At 44.1% G+C, this 19,920-nt stretch overlaps 1 protein-coding gene across 5 annotated transcripts in view; it reads right to left on the reverse strand.

The window, feature by feature from the left end:
- Positions 1-19,920, reverse strand: part of NGEF (neuronal guanine nucleotide exchange factor) — a 235,893-nt gene that overhangs the window by 1,761 nt on the left and 214,212 nt on the right. For 3 of the 5 annotated variants that reach the window (XM_077291052.1, XM_077291051.1, XM_077291054.1), the window contains 7 exons: positions 16,823-16,897; positions 14,332-14,421; positions 9,878-10,041; positions 9,324-9,479; positions 7,652-7,731; positions 6,902-6,937; positions 4,608-4,712 (listed from right to left, as the gene is read on the reverse strand). In XM_077291052.1, the coding sequence (XP_077147167.1) occupies positions 4,608-4,712; positions 6,902-6,937; positions 7,652-7,731; positions 9,324-9,479; positions 9,878-10,041; positions 14,332-14,421; positions 16,823-16,897 (706 nt within the window). The remainder of the gene's footprint in view (positions 1-4,607; positions 4,713-6,901; positions 6,938-7,651; positions 7,732-9,323; positions 9,480-9,877; positions 10,042-14,331; positions 14,422-16,822; positions 16,898-19,920) is intronic. The other 2 variants (XM_077291053.1, XM_077291056.1) reach the window with 1 other exon arrangement.

The raw sequence follows: 19,920 nt of genomic DNA on the forward strand, positions 1-19,920 counted from the left end.
GCAGGTGTGGTCCAGAAGAAGAGACCCACAGAGAAATGTTGGAGACCGCATCAAGTTGGTAACAATACTAGATTTACATACAGTTAATGTGACAGATAGGAGCTACACTGTTGATTTAGGATAATCCAGTAACTATAGGGGTTAAAATGGTTGTAGCAGACAGGGAGTGGTTATTTCAGCCCCAAGGCATATTGGGAAAGTTATTATTGTGTCCAGGAGATCCTAGAGAAAGGTGTGTTAGAGAGTCACATGACAGACTGAAATCAGAAAAGCTGTATAGACCAGTTCTTCCTGGGAAGCGATTGCTATGAACAAAGAAGCAGTCAGGACACTCAGGAGCATCTTTATTACATCAAGATACAAGTGAGAGAGCTACAGCACCAGACTCATCACCCTCGCCCTACCTCACTGACTGACTGACTGATAAAGGTACAGGTCTGCTTAGATTAAGACACTGTGTGTGAAGAGAAGTTATCTGTGAAGAGACTTTCATATATGTTGATGAAGCATTGAATGAAGAGAAGTGATTGTGTGATGAAATGGAGCTTAAATAAAACGGTGTTCAACTTCAGATCAGAACTGTGTCATAGCTGTGTGCCTGTAAATCGTTACCTCCCCTCTACTGTGAAGAATTATAATTAATGGTTGCCTGGAGTAAGATTTTCCCAGGATTCCAAAAAGAACACAAGTTTCCTTTGTATCGCCTTCATATACTGAGTGGTGTACTTGGACATACATACATGCGCCCACTGAGCACTGGCGTCACTGTCCCCACCTTTATACGAATTGAATATGAAGAGGAAGTCAGCAGCCCGGACTGCTTCTTCATGTTTGAGTCGACAGAAAACGGGGACAGTAATGCCAGCGCTGACTGGGCTCTTGGGTTACATGTGATAACAACAGCAAGGAAGCCCTGGAGAGAGCGAGTGCTGACACTACTGGAACGGAGCCGGCACGGGAGGTGAGTATCGGCTTTTTTATTTTATTGGGGCCAAACATTTAGATCAACAAGGGGTTGTCCTTGAATATTTACCCAGGTAAAGAAAACAAAACAAAAATCCATTTTTATGGCAACTGACAGGTTCTCTTTAAAGGTCGTTATTCATGGTTCCCACGATAGTCAACTTGTTCTATTGAATCATGTGGATCTCAGGTATGTTCCTGGTTGCTTAGTGAGATAACAAAAATATACTACTATATTACATATCATGACCAGAAAAAATTACAAAATTCATCCTAGAGAGAGGAATGTTGAAGAAAGAATGCATTGAAACAATGAAACATGGCCGTTGGGTTCCTGAAATTAAAAGGAATCTGTCACTAGAAAAAAGTCTCTTAACCTGCAGATATGGGGTTAATCTGCAGGTTAATAGCATAGTTAAGTGCCCAGTGCCCTCACTTAGCCCAACTCTGAGGGGAGAAAATTAAAGGGAACCTGTGACCCTCAAAATCGAAGATGAGCTAAGCCCACCAGCGTCAGGGGCTTATCTACAGCATTCTGTAATGCTGTAAATTAGCCCCCGATGTATCCTGAAAGAGGAGAAAAAGAGGTTAGATTATACTCACCCAGGGGCGGTCCCGCTATGGTCTGGTTCGGGTCTGATGGGCGTCGGGGTCCGGGGCCTCCCATCTTCTTACGATGACGTCCTCTTCTTGTCTTCACGCTGCGGCTCAGGCGCAGGTGTACTTTGTCTGCCCTGTTGCCCTATGGGAGGTGGAGCCGCCTATTCATGACTGTAAATGAGCGGCCCCACGTGACCGCATACAGTGGAAGCCGTGGCCAGACCAGGAAGGAGCGACAGCCAACGAGGGATGCGGGTGAGTGAGTATTTTCTGAACAGCGGGGGGGCGCACAGGGGGTGGGGGGGCGCACAGGGGGTGGGGGGGCGGCGGACAGGTAGATCTTTCATTTAAACACTATTATTCATATCTTCTATGCAGCAAACGCTGCTGCACAGAAGATATGAATCGCGGCTTCAGCACCATGTGGGGGGGATAGCGCTTACTGTAGCGCTGTCTCCTGCACGCCACAGGGACCGCACACGGAGAACGTCCGTGTGAGGTCCGTGTTTTACACGGACCCATTGACTTTAATGGGTCCGTGTAATACGTGCGCTCCCACGAACACTGACATGTCTCCGTGTTTGGCACACGGAGACACGGTCCGCCAAAAATCAATGACATCTGCACAGATGCATTGATTTTAATGGGTCTACGTGTGTCAGTGGCTCCGGTACGTGAGGAAACTGTCACCTCATGTACCGGAGCCACTGACGTGTGAAACCGGCCTTAAGCTCAGTGTTTTGCAGTTGGAACATACAGGTGCTTCTCACAAAATTAGAATATCATCAAAAAGTTAATTTATTTCAGTTCTTCAATACAAAAAGTGAAATTCACATATTATATAGAGTCATTACAGAGTGATCTATTTCAAGTGTTTATTTCTGTTAATGTTGATGATTATGGCTTACAGCCAATGAAAACCCAAAAGTCATTATCTCAGTAAATTAAGTGTTTAAAAAGGTCCCTTAGGCTAGGTTCACATTGCGTTAGTGCAATCCGCTAGCGCTAAACGGATTGCACTAACACAATGTTTATTTAGGGGCCGCGCTAGGGGTCGCGTTAACGTCCCCGCTCTCGCAGATCCCCGATGTCCCCATGATGTGATAGCAATGATTTATTGTTCTATTACTCTGTTGTGAATTTTTTGGTTTCCCTTACTTTTTCTTACAAACCAATAAAAACCATTGTGAAAGTTTATAGTGCTTAGTCATAACTTCCTAAACATGCCAATGATAAAATTATCCAAATTACTATCCTGGATAGGAATAAATTATAAAACAGTGCATGCTCTATGCAAACTGCTCACCAAGAATCACATGGGCACAGGCAGGATCGTGAAAAGAATCATGTGAGCAGAGGCAGGCTGGTGAAGAGAATCACGTGGGCAGAGGCAGTGTGGTGAAGGGAATCACGTGGGCAGAGGCAGGGTGGTGAAAAGAATCACGTGGGCAGAGGCAGGGTGCTGATGGGAATCACGTGGGCAGAGGCAGGGTGGTGAAGTGAATCACGTGGGCAGAGGCAGGGTGGTGAAGGGAATCACGTAGGCAGAGGCAGGGTGGTGAAGAGAATCACGTGGGCAGAGGCAGGGTGGTGAAGTGAATCACGTGTGCAGAGGCAGGGTGGTGAAGAGAATCACGTGTGCAGAGGCAGGGTGGTGAAGAGAATCACGTGTGCAGAGGCAGGGTGGTGAAGAGAATCACGTGTGCAGAGGCAGGGTGGTGAAGAGAGTCACATGTGCAGAGGCATGGTGGTGAAGAGAATCACGTGGGCAGAGGCAGAGTGGTGAAGAGAATCACGTGGGCAGAGGCAGGGTGGTGAAGGGAATCACGTGGGCAGAGGCAGGGTGGTGAAGAGAGTCACGTGGGCAGAGGCAGGGTGGTGAAGGGAATCACGTGGGCAGAGGCATGGTGGTGAAGGGAATCACGTGGGCAGAGGAAGGGTGGTGAAGGGAATCACGTGGGCAGAGGCAGGGTGGTGAAGGGAATCACATGGGCAGAGGCAGGGTGGTGAAGGGAATCACGTGTGCAGAGGAAGGGTGGTGAAGAGAATCACGTGGGCAGAGGCAAGGTGGTGAAGGGAATCACGTGGGCAGAGGCAGGATGGTGAAGGGAATCACGTGGGCAGAGGCAGGGTGGTGAAGAGTCCTGGCTGTTGGTATGCCTATTCTGAGTAGTTTGATGACTAGAACTGAAGTCAAACTTCCAGCGAGACATCAATACAAGCAGAATGAGTGTGCTAGCAGTGGTCACATGATGTGACTCCTAAGACCTCAAGCCCCGCCTAGATGACTCATGTTTAGTCAGTTTCATATAATGTATAGTACCTTTTAGCATTTTTTTTAATCTACCAAAGTAAAATATTTGATTTTTAAAGGGGTATGTTTAGATAGGCATTATCACATACCATGACATAATGATGTTGGTTAACTCAGATTATGCAGTGACAAGTTCTGTAGATGGGCATCACATGGAATGGGGGGTTTAGGGACCCTCATTCTGGAGACCAGTGCGATTGCCAGAGTTGGGACCTGCTGCTGTTAGACATTCATGACATTTTCCATGGCTATGCCACAAAGGTTTGTTATGAGACCACCTCTTTAACTTTCTAGCTTGGATTTGTACTTTAGTAACTGCTAGAGACCCCTAGATTGGAGACCCCTGGTCTGCACCTGCACAGATATGTGTTTAATACGAAAGGGGACTGAAGCCAATATGTACACAATTATGTGTATACCGGCTTTCTTCGCACACCCCAGCATGGCTGTCATCCTACGCAGCCCTTCTAGGAGACGTATGGAAATGACTGCAGATTAAATGAAATCTCCTCTGCATACTGCAAATGGTTGATTTTTGAAGCTCAGATAATAGCTGAGTAGATCAAGTTGTCATTGTGCTACAATTCTTTATTCTTAGCCCGTCACTCAGAGAAGCAATTCTGCCTGCCAGCCTGACACGTATTCTGCTGCCGAAATCTGTCACAGTCTTATTATGAATATCATAATGCTAATGCCGCTGGGATCTGACTGTCACTAGTGAGACACGTACCATCATCTGTCTTGTCCAGGACATTGAGAAGGTCTGCCAGATCAAGAGACAGCTCATCTGGCTCCTGGGCAATGTACGGGTGGACACACTGCACTTGCGGACAGTCTGCAGGGAGAGAAAACTTATAAATAAATTAAGAGCAAACCGAGAACAACAAATTATAACCTAAGACATATGATTACATTACATATCAGCCTACACAGGTCATCAGTCTTATTTCATGGTGTTATATTCTGCAAATTCGAGTGGGTGCGAATTGAGTCCCATTGCGTCGGCCATGAATTCTAGGATTGCTGTACAAGAGGGTGAGAACCAACCCTTACCTGGTGGCATCCGCAACCCCTGGTCAGGGTCATTGTGGCATGACACACACGTGACGTCGAGCCAGACCAGATAATAAAAAGACGCCGTCATGTAAGAGGATGGACTCTCTCTTCCATCCAGCGACCACAGACCACCGTTGTGGCAGATGGAATGGGACGTGCAAATAAATTCTAACCAACTCTACTACAAACACAAACTGATTTTTCATAATATAGATTAGTCTTAGAACATCTATAACACAACAAAACTGATACAAATAAAGAATACCAACATAAAGGGGTTGCCAGTAGAGGAATGCCTACATGTACGGGTTGGTGACCCTTTTGGGTTACGGTGACATTGTCCATTAAAGAGGCTGTCTGGGGGTTTTCACTTCCAGACTCAGCCACTCTTACTCATAGATTTGCCTGATATTGTAATTTCTTCCCACAGATTTAAAAAATAAAGATAATCCAGACTGTTTCCTCGCTTCATTCACATTCAATAGAATTCAATATAGGGCAGAGTAGGGGGTGACTTGCTTTACGGCAGACCCATTATTTCCTTCCCACTTATCACCTGCACAAGCAGATAATAATTTTACCTAAAAAGGGAATTAAGAACCATTTTTCCGTTGAGCGAGTCCTGTGATCACAGCAGCCTCTGCACTTATTTAAGCAGGGTGTATAAGTAGCCTCATGGTATCTGTAACTTTGATAACGTCCGGATAGTATATTAGAAAGGAGAGGTCTGCACCACAAATTACTCTTTTTTTTTTTTTTTTTTTTTAAATCTCCACTTGGTACTATACAGGTATATAATATTTAAAGAATACTGTGACATTTTTAGTGGAACATACCTTACAATGGATAGTGTTTAACATACTGAAAATTGGTTAGGATCAGCAGGACCAGGAAGGGTTTACTGGCCTTAAATAATAAGGTTGGGACAGGAATTTTCATGTCACTTCCAATGACTGCAACCTTACGCACGATTAAGGAGAGGTAAGTGGCTTCAGTATCGTCTAGGTGTATCCAGGCCTAATGCTTTCTCCTGAGGTTGAAATCCTCAACTCAAGGAGTGAAGAATATGTGTTAATAGTGAAAGCCCGCCTGCATTGCTCCTTCCCTAAGGCTAGAAGCTGGCAGCTTTCCACTCACCTACTTGAAATTCATACCGATGCTTCTTTAGGTTTGGTTTTATGTTTAATAAAGGTCTCGTTGGATTAGTTTTTATTTTGGGATTGGTTATCTGGCAAAAAAACAAAGTCTGAAATGTCTTGTAAGTACTGAAAATAGGACAGCATATATCATAAAACTGTCACACGCAGGAATTAGAAGGGTAAGTCCTAACAAGTCCTTGATAATTGGGTCAAACATTGATGGATGCAGCGCTGCCGGTAAAATGATGACACAATATAGGTTTGTATCAGCGCAATGCGACGCAACGAGAACTCATTAAAAAGTGACATTGTCAATTTGCGCTATATTTTTCTCCGATGAAACAAAGCCTTTCTCCGCGGTTGCTGATACTGTAAAAAACCCATATTGCTCACACTGTTACTTATATTTATATACCACAGACCACCATGTTGTAGTGGGCACTAATATACCTAATAATGTAGCCTGTTAGTGATGAGCGAATATACTCGTTACTCGAGATTTCTCGAGCACGCTCGGGGGTCCTCTTAGTATTTTTTAGTGCTCAGAGATTTAGTTTTTTTTCGCTGCAGCCGAATGATTTACATCTGTTGCCCAGCGTAAGTACATGTGGGGATTCCCTAGAAACCAGGCAATCCCCACATGTACTTATGCTGGGTAACAGATGTAAATCATTTAACTGTGGCAATAAAAACTAAATCTCCAAGCACTAAAAAATACTCGGAGGACACCCAAGCGTGCTCGGGAAATCTCGAGTAACGAGTATATTCGCTCATCACTATAGCCTGTCATTCTAATGAGGACTTTCCCCGTGATCAGCTGTTCACTTACATGTCACATTTGTCTGTGCAAAACTCCAATCTGCATCTGTATGGACAGAAGAAGAGGTGAACTGCTGACAGTAACTGAATTTCTAATGGTGTTCTGTAGCAACCATGCCAATCATCATCAGCAGAGGTTGGTCCCGGGACTATCACCATAATGAGGCCCAGCAGAAGAAAACCCCTTCAAGCACTGGTTAGGAGAAGAGCATTTGTTGTCACTATTTTACGTTGATTATTACATAGTATATTAGTCCTTATTAATGATATGACTTCTGTGTACTTAAAATGTGCAAGGCGGAGGAAAGTTGTACCATATATGCTGAACCCTCAGAATAATTTCCTCGAGTGGGTCTAAAAGACCCCAAATCAATGTCATCCACTTGTATTTGCTTTGTAAATGGTGCTACTGTTACACACACAGAACGTAAGATTAATAAGGTCTAAGATGCTACTTGTGAATTAGTAAGAAACAGACCCTAGAGGTAAGAGATAAGAGGTTGGACCACAGGAGCCCATGAATTTGAGTTTAGGCCCATCGGAGGTTCCTCCTCCTCACAACTACAGTCTGCAGTTACACCAAAGAGGTCAAGCTTTAAAGGGTTATTTCAATCTTAGCAAGTAATAGGGTATGTTATAACTTACTGATCACTGAGGTTCCGACTAATGCGACCCCCACCAGTCCCAAGAATGGGACTCTGGGGAAATTAAGTGCGTGACAATAGCTCCGTTCATGGTCTGTGGGACTGTTGCAACTTACCGAACACCCTGGCAGTGATGGAAACAAATTTTGTCCTACGATTTGGAACTAGAGATGTCATCCATCGCTTCATTTCACTTCTGAAAAACACAATTTTATCACACATATGTAGAATAAACAATACAGAATACTTATAGTAGAAGAAATAAGACAACCAGGTAATTCCTCATCTGACAAGAACAGTCCTGATATTTAATTAATGCGATTTGCTTATTGATTGGACGTCGTCAGAGCCTGAACGTGGACAGGATGGAGTTGAGCTGAAATCAACAGTCCTTTTACGAGCCTGTTCACCATCTGACATGGATTGCCAAGGCAGATTTTTGCATTGTGGACATTTTCTATGGCAAGGAACAGGTTGTGTAAAAGCCAAGGATGTAGCGATCGTCTGGGAGGGGGGCCTGCCGACTCCAGCGCCTACTTCAGGAGGATACGCATCTGAAGAAGCACATTCAGCTCCAGTGTATTGCCCTCCAGCTCCCTGCACTGCAATACATGCTGCCGGCTAATCAGACGCTGGCCGCTGAAGTCGGCGTGCCAGGTATTAGTGTCACGTGGCAGAGATGTCATGCGTTACCATAGCAGGTACATATATAACAGGATGGGGAGACATATATTCCAGGATGGGGGCCCAGAATGGGGACATATATACCAGGAACGTGCATAGGATGGTGGACATATATACTAGGATAGGGGCCCAGAATGGGGGACATATATACCTGGAAGAGGCCCAGTATGGGGGACATTAGTACAGGATGGGGGGGACATTACTATATAATGAAAGGGGGAGGGATGAATACGTGTCTTTATAGGATTTAGAACCCATACATCTGACCAAAATGCAGGCAGGGGGGGTGCCCAAGTCCATCGGACTCTAGTTACGCCGCTGGTAAAAGCCCATTCACATGCATTGGATGCAAAGTGTTGTTGGTTTTAATGCAAATTCTTGAGCAAAATCTGCATGAAAATCTGTGTGAAATCCATCACTTGTGCATGGGCCCGAAGAGGAATGTCTGCCTTATATTAAGAGTTGTTAACTGGACAACCCCTTCTTAATTGCTTACATTACCCCACATTCACATTATTATGCAACGCAACTGTTGCAGCCAAGCCATTCAGAGGCAGTTGACTAGCTGCAGCTCTTGCAAAAGTATGAAGGCTGCAGCGGTCATGACTGCTGGGAATTGCAGCCCAGACATCACAGGAGTGGCTCCGGTCTGGGTGGTAAGTATATGTTTAAGAACAGGTTGTACAATAGTGCACTACCCCTTTAATAACATGGAGATGGCTGTCATCTCATTATTACATCACTAGAAACAGGAGTGCAGTGAAATTAGCATAGACGTCACCGCTATTCCCCACGCAGGCGCAGTAACAGCTGCGTCGTTACCGCGCATGCGCGGATACAGCAGGTAGAACGCGCAGTTGTGGCTGTTACTGCACATGTGCGGAAATAGCGGAGACATGTATGTCACTTGCGCCTGCGCATGTGACACTGCCGCGGTGCCTTATGGGATTCGGGGACAGCGGCCGGAAGTCCCAACTAGCGATTATATATATAGATTATTGGTCATTCCCTGAATAGAAAAAACTGGTGACAACAGTGGTCTGTAATCATGAGACATCAGGGTCATCGGTACTCGATGCATGTCGGTGCTAGTCATGTACTCACTGGGATGAAGCCTTTAACATGTAAGTAAACTCCCTCTCATGTGCATTTTCCAGGAGTTTCAGGATGAAGACATTGGCCAGGGACTGTCCTTGGTCTTCCAGCTCCTCAACACGCAGGAGGCCACGTGCAGCGACATCAAATACTTGATACCGGTCCCTAAATGTAAAATAAAATATGTAAACCTCGCACTATTGACATTAGAATATATTATAATATAAGGAATACATTAATGATGCCGTCATGCTGGGTCAGTGGGGTTCATCCTCTGCAGGCCATTACTGAGCAGTGCACCATCATGACCCTCACAGGTGGGAATAAAGAACCCAGTTTTTCAGCCAAAGCCAGAAAAGGAAGGAAAAATATAGAAAAAAGACTGAAACTTCTCCCCTCGTATCCAATTCTATGGTTGGGTAAAAACTGTCAAGAAACCCAACGTGTGATTCCAGCCCAACAGTGCCCACATTTATGTGTACAATGAACGTTTATTTTAGCTCATTTGTTACTAGTGCTCCATGTAGAAATACTCCGGTTATTGCCCGCCATGTTCTACTCACCCGGGCTGACGTTTACACAGGAGCAGCAGATCGTTGAACAGGAACAGATATACAGGGCGGAATAGTTTTTTAGTTCGGAGGGTGCGAGAAGTGCGAGGCCCAGACATCTGCTGCAGTTCTCCCTGCTTTAATAGCCATCGGGAGTGAGAGATGATTGGCACAGACTGTCAAGAAAGCGGAAAAAAACTATTTAAGACCAAAGAACCCAAGAAAAGAAAAACTATTTGGATACATTGGTAAAGTGCTCCAATTAACCCTTTCCAAACATGGTGATTTTCTATGTTTACGCTTTTGTTTTTTTTTCCTCCCCATCTTCCAAGAGCCATAACTTTTTTATTTTTCTGTCCACACAGCCATGACAGCTTGTTTTTTTTTTTTTTTTTGCATGACAAGCTGTAGTTTCGACACCATTCATTTTATCATTTAATATAACTGGAAAAAGGAAAAAAAAAACGCAATTCCTCAATTTTTTTTGTTTTGTTTTTACAGCATACATTGTGCTGTAAAAACAACACAACTATATGATTTTACAGATCAGTAAAATTACAATTATAGCAAACATGTTTAGCTTTTCTTAAATTTAAGTGGTGAATAAAAAGTTGCCATTTTCCAAGGCCTGCAATGTTTTCACTCATTCATCAAGGCTTGCTTTGAGTGGCAAGTTGACATTTTTATTGATATCATTTTCTGTTAGATACGTTTTCATTGCTTCTTATTGCAGCGCTGCATATTGAAAACCTCTGTCAGGTAGTTTATTAACCCTTCAGGTGCTGTTCAGGAATGAATGCAAAGTGACATAAAAGTGAATTTTTACCATCTAAATGTTGCTAACTTCTGAACAGGTCACTATAGTCGGCAGACTTTAAGGCCATTATTTGGCCGTGAATTACTATGGCAAACATCAGGACCACACAATCATGATCTCAGGGTGCCGATGGGGTTAAAAAGGAAGACCCCACACTCTGTAAGGCCGGTTTCACACGTCAGTGGCTCCGGTACGTGAGGTGACAGTTTCCTCACGTACCGGAGCCACTGACACACGTAGACCCATTAAAATCAATGCATCTGTGCAGATGTCATTGATTTTTTGCGGACCGTGTCTCCGTGTGCCAAACACGGAGACATGTCAGTGTTCGTGGGAGCGCACGTATTACACGGACCCATTAAAGTCAATGGGTCCGTGTAAAACACGGACCACACACGGACCTTCTCCGTGTGCAGTCCGTGTGGCGTGCAGGAGACAGCGCTACAGTAAGCGCTGTCCCCCCCACATGGTGCTGAAGCCGCCATTCATATCTTCTCTGCAGCAGCGTTTGCTGCATAGAAGATATGAATAATAGTGTTTAAAAGAAAGATCTATGTGTCCGCCGCCCTCCCACCCCCTGTGCGCCCCCCCGCTGTTCTGAAAATACTCACCCGCCTCCCTCGCAGTGTTCTGTGCTGGCCGCCCCTTCTACTGTATGCGGTCACGTGGGGCCGCCGATTAGAGTCATGAATAGGTGGCTCCACCTCCCATAGGGGTGGAGCCGCCTATTCATGACTGTAAATGAGCGGCCCCACGTGACCGCATACAGTAGAAGGCGCGGTCAGACCAGGAAGCATCGACAGCCAACGAGGGAAGCGGGTGAGTATTTTCAGAACAGCGGGGGGGCGGCAGACACATAGATCTTTCTTTTAAACACTATTATTCATATCTTCTATGCAGCAAACGCTGCTACACAGAAGATATGAATCGCGGCTTCAGCATGATGCAGTGTACCACACGCGTGGGTACCACACGCTCCGTGTGGTACCCACTCGGCACACGGGCGGCACACGTGTGCCGCACGTATGGCCTACGTGAGCTCACGGGCACACGGACACGGATAACTCCGGTACCGATTTTTTTCCGGTACCGGAATTATCTGGACGTGTGGGACAGCCCTTAAGAAATTGTATGATGTAGTCACTATTGACAGCAGCATCTAAGGGGTTAAACAGATTTGGACGGTGCCAACATTAATCATGGCTGATGCAGCAAGATGTCAGCTGTAGTGTACAGCCGACAGCTGCGGAATTGTCACCTGTATGGGGATGCTATTCTTTTATATCTCAGGTCAGTAAAAACATGTATTGGCGGTCATTAAGGGGTTAAATGGGGGAAAAGGCTAGTATTAAAGCTGGTCTTCAAAGTAACACCATAACAGCATGCACGGCAGCCTTCAGCAGACCTGAAGCAGCCATTGGAAACCATCAGCTCCCCGTGACTGCTATGCCATGAGGATGATAGGTGTGTGGAATGGCATGTCCCTGCTACACAAGCATTAAAGAGGACCTTTCACAAAATGTTTCATATTGAACTGGACAAGCAATGAAATGGTTACCTGCAAAGTATAATAATTTTTTTTATTTCACCTGTCCGTTGCAGAGAAATAATTATTCAAAGTATTCGGGACCTAATAAGTTAACTCTTGATAAGACTAAGTGAGAGTTATCAGATAGTTTTCATTGGGGGGGGGTGTACTTGTTCTCCCTGTACAATGCTGACCATTCATAAGCAGACAGCAACACTCAAAGCAAAGAAGGAAACGCCCCACCATAGCTAAGAGCAGGTTTCTCACTGTGTGAGATGTATTGATATAGCTCTGATCTCCTGGTCTAACCTCCTAAATGATTAGAAAGTGCTGGGAGTAGAGCACAAATTACTAATATCTCAGGTAAGGTCCCTGTGGGCAAGACTGCAGAGATGTTTCACATTACAAACTCTTCTATCAAGCTCTCTACTATGATAAAACTGTAACCTCTGCTCGACTTCCCCTCCCCCACGCTGCCTATCCTAAAATGATCTGAAAGTGTCACACTTACAAGTGCTAAATTAGAATATCCTCAACATTAACGGAAATAAATACTTGAAATACATCACTCTGTAATGACTCTATATAATGTTGAGTTTCACTATTTGTATTGAAGAACTGAAATAAATTAACTTTTTCATAATATTGTAATTTAGTGAGAAGCACTTGTATGTCTGTTGTGCTCACAGCAACTTGTGGTAACTCTGCACTGAGATCAGAACAGCCTACCCCAGTGTGAGGCCTGTCCCACACGTCCAGATAATTCCGGTACCGGAAAAATCGGTACCGGAGTTATCCGTGTCCGTGAGCTCACGTGGCACATCAGTGTGGCACACGTGCGGCAGCCGTGTGCCGACTGGGTACTACACGGACCGTGCAGGAGACAGCGTTACAGTAAGTGCTGTCCCCTGCTTTGGGTGCTGAAGCCGCCATTCATTTCTTCTCTCCAGCAGCGTTCGCTGGAGAGAAGAAATGAAAAATCATTTTTGCGGTTGAAATAAAGATCTTTGTCACTACCCCCTGTGTGCCCACCCGCTGGAAATAAAATACTCACCCAGCTCCCTCGATGCGTCCTCTCCGCGCCGCAGCTTCTCCTGTATGAACGGTCACGTGGTGCCGCTTATTACAGTGATGAATATGCGGCTCCACCCCTATGGGAGGTGGAGCCGCATATTCATCACCGTAATAAGCGGCACCACGTGACCGCTCATACAGGAGAAGCTGCGGCGCGGAGAGGACGCATCGAGGGAGCTGGGTGAGTATTTTATTTCCAGCGGGCGGGTGCACAGGGGGTGGTGACAAAGATCTTTATTTCAACCGCAAAAAAAAAATTTAAAAAAATGATTTTTCATTTCTTCTCTCCAGCGAACGCTGCTGGAGAGAAGAAATGAATGGCGGCTTCAGCACCACAAGCTGGGGGGACAGCGCTTACTGTAGCGCTGTCTCCTGCACGGCACACGGACGGCACATGGACAGCATCCGTGTGCGGTATGTGTTTTACACGGACCCATTGACTTTAATGGGTCCGTGTGATCCGTGCGCTCCCACGAACACTGACATGTCTCCGTGTTTTTCAAACGGACACACGGTCCGTGAAAACACGCTGACATGTGCAGAGACACATTGATTTTAATGTGTCTACGTATGTCAGTGTCTCCGGTACATGAGAAAACTGTCACCACACGTACCGGAGCCACTGACGTGTGAAACCGGCCTGAGGAGCGTGCTCTGCTCCTTTATTGACCTTATCTGAAAGGTGCTAGTTAGCTGTGCTCTACTCCCAGCACTTTCTAATCATGCAGGAGGATAGACCAGGAGATCAAAGCTGTATCCTTACATCTCACACACTGAAAATTTTGACACATCTTCAGGCTGTCGGTATTGTAACAAATAAAATCTAGGTAAGCTATGAACTTGTGTGGATTTATGACCTAATATCTGTTAGTTTTCTGAAGTATGTTATATTAAGTTTGTTAAGAAAATATTTGGGGCAAATAGTCACAAAAAAAGTTGTGTAAATGTACAAATTTTTTCAACTTTTAATGTCCAAAAACTGTCAAAAGTGGCAATGAAATCTTTTTCACGGTACAAAGCAAAATAAAAGAATATAACATATTGTACCTTAATCTTAAACTCAAGGGTCTTCTCTATACTGATGAGCTGTTCTGTACGACTCATCTTCCTGACTCCATCATTACAGGCTCGCACCAGCTACACAGTACAAGAGGAAGGCAAAAAAGACTCCTTTACAAAAAGCAATTACCAAGTACTATTTACTGTAAAGAAATACAGATTTGACCAAAGAAATAGAATCTGATATAAAAAAAAACCCTACATGTTCACTAGGTCATCTAGTAATCTACATCTGCTGTGAATGAAAAAAACAATGTAACAGATTGTAGAATAAGGCTATGTGCACACGTAGGAAAAGTGGTGCAGAATTTTCTGCACAAAATCTGCATCTCCTGGCAGAATCCGCAGCTGCGGATTTGCCGCGGTTTTTATGCGGATTTTGTGCGGTTTTTATGCGGAATTGATGCGGATTTTGTGCGTTTTTTCCACTGCGGATTTTTATCATGGAGGGGTGCAGAAACGCTGCAGATCCGCACAAAAGAAGTGACATGCACTTCTTTGAAATCCGCAGCAATTCCGCACTGATTTTTCCGCACCGTCTGCACAGCTTTTTTTTATCCCATTGATTTACATTGTACTGTACATCACAGTGTGGATCCGCAGCAAATCCGCATCGTGTGCACATAGCCTAAAAGGGTTTTCTATATATGAATATAAATAATTCACAAACACAGCACACATGAAGTATGGCTTCTGCACATCACATCCAGCACACATCCGCTCTCCCGTACACTAAGTTTTTTTGGTCAGAAGAAAGATCAGATCTCAACACAAACACATCACAATGATAGAAGAAAGTGTGCCAAATACCAAATACAGCCCTGCTACATCTGCATCTCGACATGTTGTTAGACTCTAAACACAGCTCTGATCACTCCACATACAGAGAGATAGAATTGTTGTTAAAGGGAAACTGTCATATCCCCAAATGCTATTAACCTGCAGATATGGGGTTAAACTGCAAGTTAATAGGGCTCCAAATATGTGCAGGCATAGTAATGAAAGTGCAGCTACAGGGAGAAAATGAACTTTCTTCTCCCTGGCAGCCTAAGGCTTTCAGTCATAGAAGCGTGTCGGTGCGACTTCAGTCACCGCTCAGTATAGTGGGCACGGCGGCTGTAACCACGTCCTGGCACATGGACTGACAGCTCACTGTGTACATATACACTGTAGACATGGCTGGAATTCTTAAAGCTCATTTCCTCCAGGTAGCTGTACTTTTAGTACGGCGGCAGCAAAGCTTTGAAATGCTATTAACCCGTAGATTAACCTTATACCTGAAGGTTAATAGTGTTTGGAGACATGACAGGTTCCCTTTAAGAGCTATGCCTTTAAAAGGGATTACATCTACAAATGGTATGTATGGAAAGGATATGTTGGTCTTTGAGAACTTATACATCAACATTTAAATTAAAAGGAATGTATCATCAGATACTGGCCAATTTTTAAATCAGGTTTTAGTTTTAAATGTCTTTTAAAAAAAAGTAAAATTTTCCCCCATATCATGATCTGCATAAAAAATAGTTAGAAATGTTCATACTGGCAACTGCAATTATTTTAGTCTTTTTCAGGAAGAGTTTACAGCAGGTTCCTTATCATCAGAGACAGGAATATAATGACCAGTGACATTTCTATACACAGCTGGTAAGACAAAATCAACCAATCACAGTAGGTGATATCACAGCTCCCCCTCTCTTCAGAATGACCTTTGTACTCACTCATTAGATGCTTCAATGTAAATGATAGATTAATTATCTTTCAGGCCATTGCTGCTAATGTACATGTGAATTTCCTAAAGCAACAGGAAGTTAGAATATATAATAGCCCCAGTGACGAGTGCAAATATTGCAAGATTTCTAGTTTTTATTTTTAGTTCAGATCATGATATGACAAAAAAAAATGGCAAAAATGTAATATATATGTAAATATTAGGTACGGTAATTTTTAATGATACATTCCCATTATATAAATTCCCTACTTTAACTGTGATCACCCAAGATTGGCATTTTAACACAACATATATTAAAAAGAACATAACTTGTCTGTCATGATGGCTCTACTGATGGCAGTCAGATGGACAGTACATTTTTGGACTGGTTTGATGGTTGTGGCTATTGTTGGTATAGGGGGAAGGGAGGTCGTGGACCACATTACACCCCATCTGATAGCATTCATTGTGCAGGTTTTCCAAATATGTTACTAAGTAATATTTTCAATGTGAAAATGAAAAGCCAGAAAGAAAAATCAATGCAGCTATTCAAAGTCACAAATCAGCTGCTATTGTTCCATTAATATCCACTTCTGGGTTTCTATTCGACCCCAGAAGTGACCTATTATTTCTGCAGATCTATTTATAAGGCTCTTGCTCGGTTAGGACTTAGGAGTTCTTTTTCCTTATGAGTCACACTTTATAACATAAGACATTGGGTCTGAAGCTTTTATACATGGCGTTATCGCTTTTCTATGGCATAATCCTTACTTTCTCCAGCTCCCGGTGTGCTTGTAGCGCTGAAGCCTCCCGGACTGATCCCTCCTCCACTTTAGTCAGAATATTCTGCCAAGAAAAGAAGTCAGACATTCATAGATGTTAACAGGAATGTTCTTGTTCGTCTATTGTTAGACCAGTATGTGACTTCAACAAAACATTTTATCTATTTCCTGGCGACCAGTTTAGACTTTTTATGGTCTTACTGCTTTATCCATGGTTAGCTCGGATGAATATTTCGCATCTGGTTTTGGGAGACTTTAGATTTTGCAACTTGTTGGCAGAGACAAGCTTCAGATGTTCTGACTCTAAACTAGCCATGGGCAATGTGATATTACTTGAATAAGGCTTTTCCTAGATACAGCTCATGATGAGAACACTTTTTCCAGAATTGCCTTTTATCTCATAATTCTGATTTAACCCCTGTTAAATGTAATCTCTGTATTTCCCTTCATCTTTCCTTTACTCCTGTGATAAAAGGTAGTTGGGTACACTGATATATCAGTTTACTAAAATGATCTTCCATCCAATGGAAAGTTAGACTGGAGAGGTTCTTCTAACTGCTGGGTCGCCCACTGGTCACCAAGATGGGGGTCTTATGTCCCTTTTTGTCCTCTGGTTCTCCACTGGTCCCAAGATCAGACTTGATAGGAGCGGCTTTTGGCATGCTGCTCCATTCATTGTCTTCGGAATGTCAATGACTTGAATGGGCACATGCAGGACAGGCCATTCATTTAATTTCTCCATGCTGTGATCTTGAGAGAAAGGGGGGAATTGATGTCACATTGCAGGTATTGGTAGGTTTTAAGATACAAATAGATCTAAAAAAATCATCACCTATCCAGTAATAGCTTTTTAGACTGGAATGTCCCTTTAAAGTATACATATTGTTATTAAAAAAGAAACCGAATGACTTCATACACATATATATACATTTGATATAGTGTAATTAGACATGTAAATGGTTGAGTATCACTGACACTCCTCACCTCTCTTACGGGATAGACCTGGACGGACTAACAAGAAAATGAACCCTTCCCGCCATGTCCATACATGTGATAATATGAATAAGGGGAGAGTCACACGGCTGGATAACTAGGATGAGGATCGCAATACAATGCTTGGACTGGCCGTCAGCTCTCTGCACTAGAGTGTGACAGCTGCATAGAAATACAATGTCACGCCGTAAACGGCGATAAAGGGGCAGGGACCCGCACCTGACCCTGCCACAATAATGGAGCCCTGGCTTTCACTTATCTCAGGGGTACCTATGATGGTTAGGAGGCCTGAGCCGCCAGCGTATCCCTGTCTCCTGAGTTGACCCTATCAGGGGCCCCCTCTCCCCCCAAAGGAGGTGGACTGCACAAGTGTAACTAATAACAAATAACAGGTTAAACAGACAAGGTAACTAAAAGTCGTAAACTCACCAAATGCTCACACAACCACAGAGGAAACACAGAGAAGGGAAGAGAAGGAATAAACTAGGAAGGAAAACAGGTTTACATGCAACCAAAACAGCAGACACCAATCTCTGTAAATAAACCTCCAACTCCAACACTACGCTCCTTCAACCTCCAAGCCAGGCAGTAGAACTGATCACTGACAATAGCTGAAGTCAGGACTGGGTCTATATAGAGGATCAAATTACAAGATCCACTTCAGCTGAGAGACCCAGCTCTCAGCAACACAGCAATAAGGTTAACTCCTGCACTGCTGGCACAAAGCAGCCAGGTCAGAATACAGGTGAAGAGCTTCTGTTCACTGCGTGTGAACGAGGCCCAGAACACTGCGGTTCTCTGGAACCTCTCTGTCGCGGAAGCCCCGTGACAGTACCCCCCCTTCTACGAGGGACCTCCGGAACCTCAGGACCAGGTTTCTCAGGATGAGCTGCATGAAATGCCCGAACCAACCTAACCGCATGGACATCGGCAGCAGGTACCCACGTCCTTTCCTCAGGACCGTACCCTCTCCAGTGTACCAGATATTGTAAGGATCGATGAACTGAACGAGAATCCATAACCCTGGAAATCTGGAACTCGAGATTTCCATCAACAAGGACCGGAGATGGAGGTGAAGGGAACTGATTAGATGGTGCCACAAACTTTTTGAGTAAAGAGCGATGAAAAACATTATGGATCTTGAATGACTGAGGCAAAGCCAACCGAAAAGCAACGGAATTAATGACAGCCACAATCCTATAAGGGCCAATGAACCTAGGGCCCAATTTCCATGAATGAACTCTCAGCTTAATATTTTTCGAGGACAACCAAACCCAATCACCCACACACAGGTCCGGACCTTCTACACGTCTCCGATCAGCCGCATTCTTATACCTGGAACCCATCCTCTTCAATTTATCAAGAACCCCTTGCCATACGGACGTGATGGATGAAGAAAACCTCTCCTCTTCAGGAACACCTGAGGAATCCCTCCTATTAAATGAACTAGACTGAGGATGAATACCATATGCCCCGAAAAACGGGGACTTACCAGTAGACTCATGAGTACGATTGTTTATAGCAAATTCTGCTAACGGCAAGTACTTAACCCAGTCCTCCTGATTCTCTGAGATGAAACACCTGAGATAAGTCTCAAGATTTTGATTTACACGTTCAGTCTGACCATTGGATTGAGGATGAAAAGCTGAAGAAAACGACAAATGAGTCCCCAGCCGGCTGCAGAAAGCCCTCCAAAACTTAGAAATAAACTGCACCCCACGGTCTGAGACAATGTCTGAAGGAATACCATGCAGTCTCACAACCTCCTTTATAAAGACATGTGCCAGAGTCTTAGCATTTGGTAATGCGGGGAGCGCAATGAAATGAGACATCTTGCTAAATCTATCAACTACGACTAAGATAACTGTATTACCCTCCGAAACCGGTAAGTCAGTGATGAAATCTATTGACAAATGAGTCCAAGGTCTTTTGGGAATCTCCAAAGGTTGGAGAGACCCAGACGGGCGGGAACGAGAGGACTTGGAACACGCACACACACTGCAGGCAGCGACATATTCTTGTACATCATGTCTTACCCCAGACCACCAAAAACGCAGAGTGAGTAGGTCCGTGGTAACCTTACTTCCAGGGTGT

This window comes from Ranitomeya variabilis, chromosome 2, assembly GCF_051348905.1.
Source record: "Ranitomeya variabilis isolate aRanVar5 chromosome 2, aRanVar5.hap1, whole genome shotgun sequence".
Taxonomy (NCBI): domain Eukaryota; kingdom Metazoa; phylum Chordata; class Amphibia; order Anura; family Dendrobatidae; genus Ranitomeya; species Ranitomeya variabilis.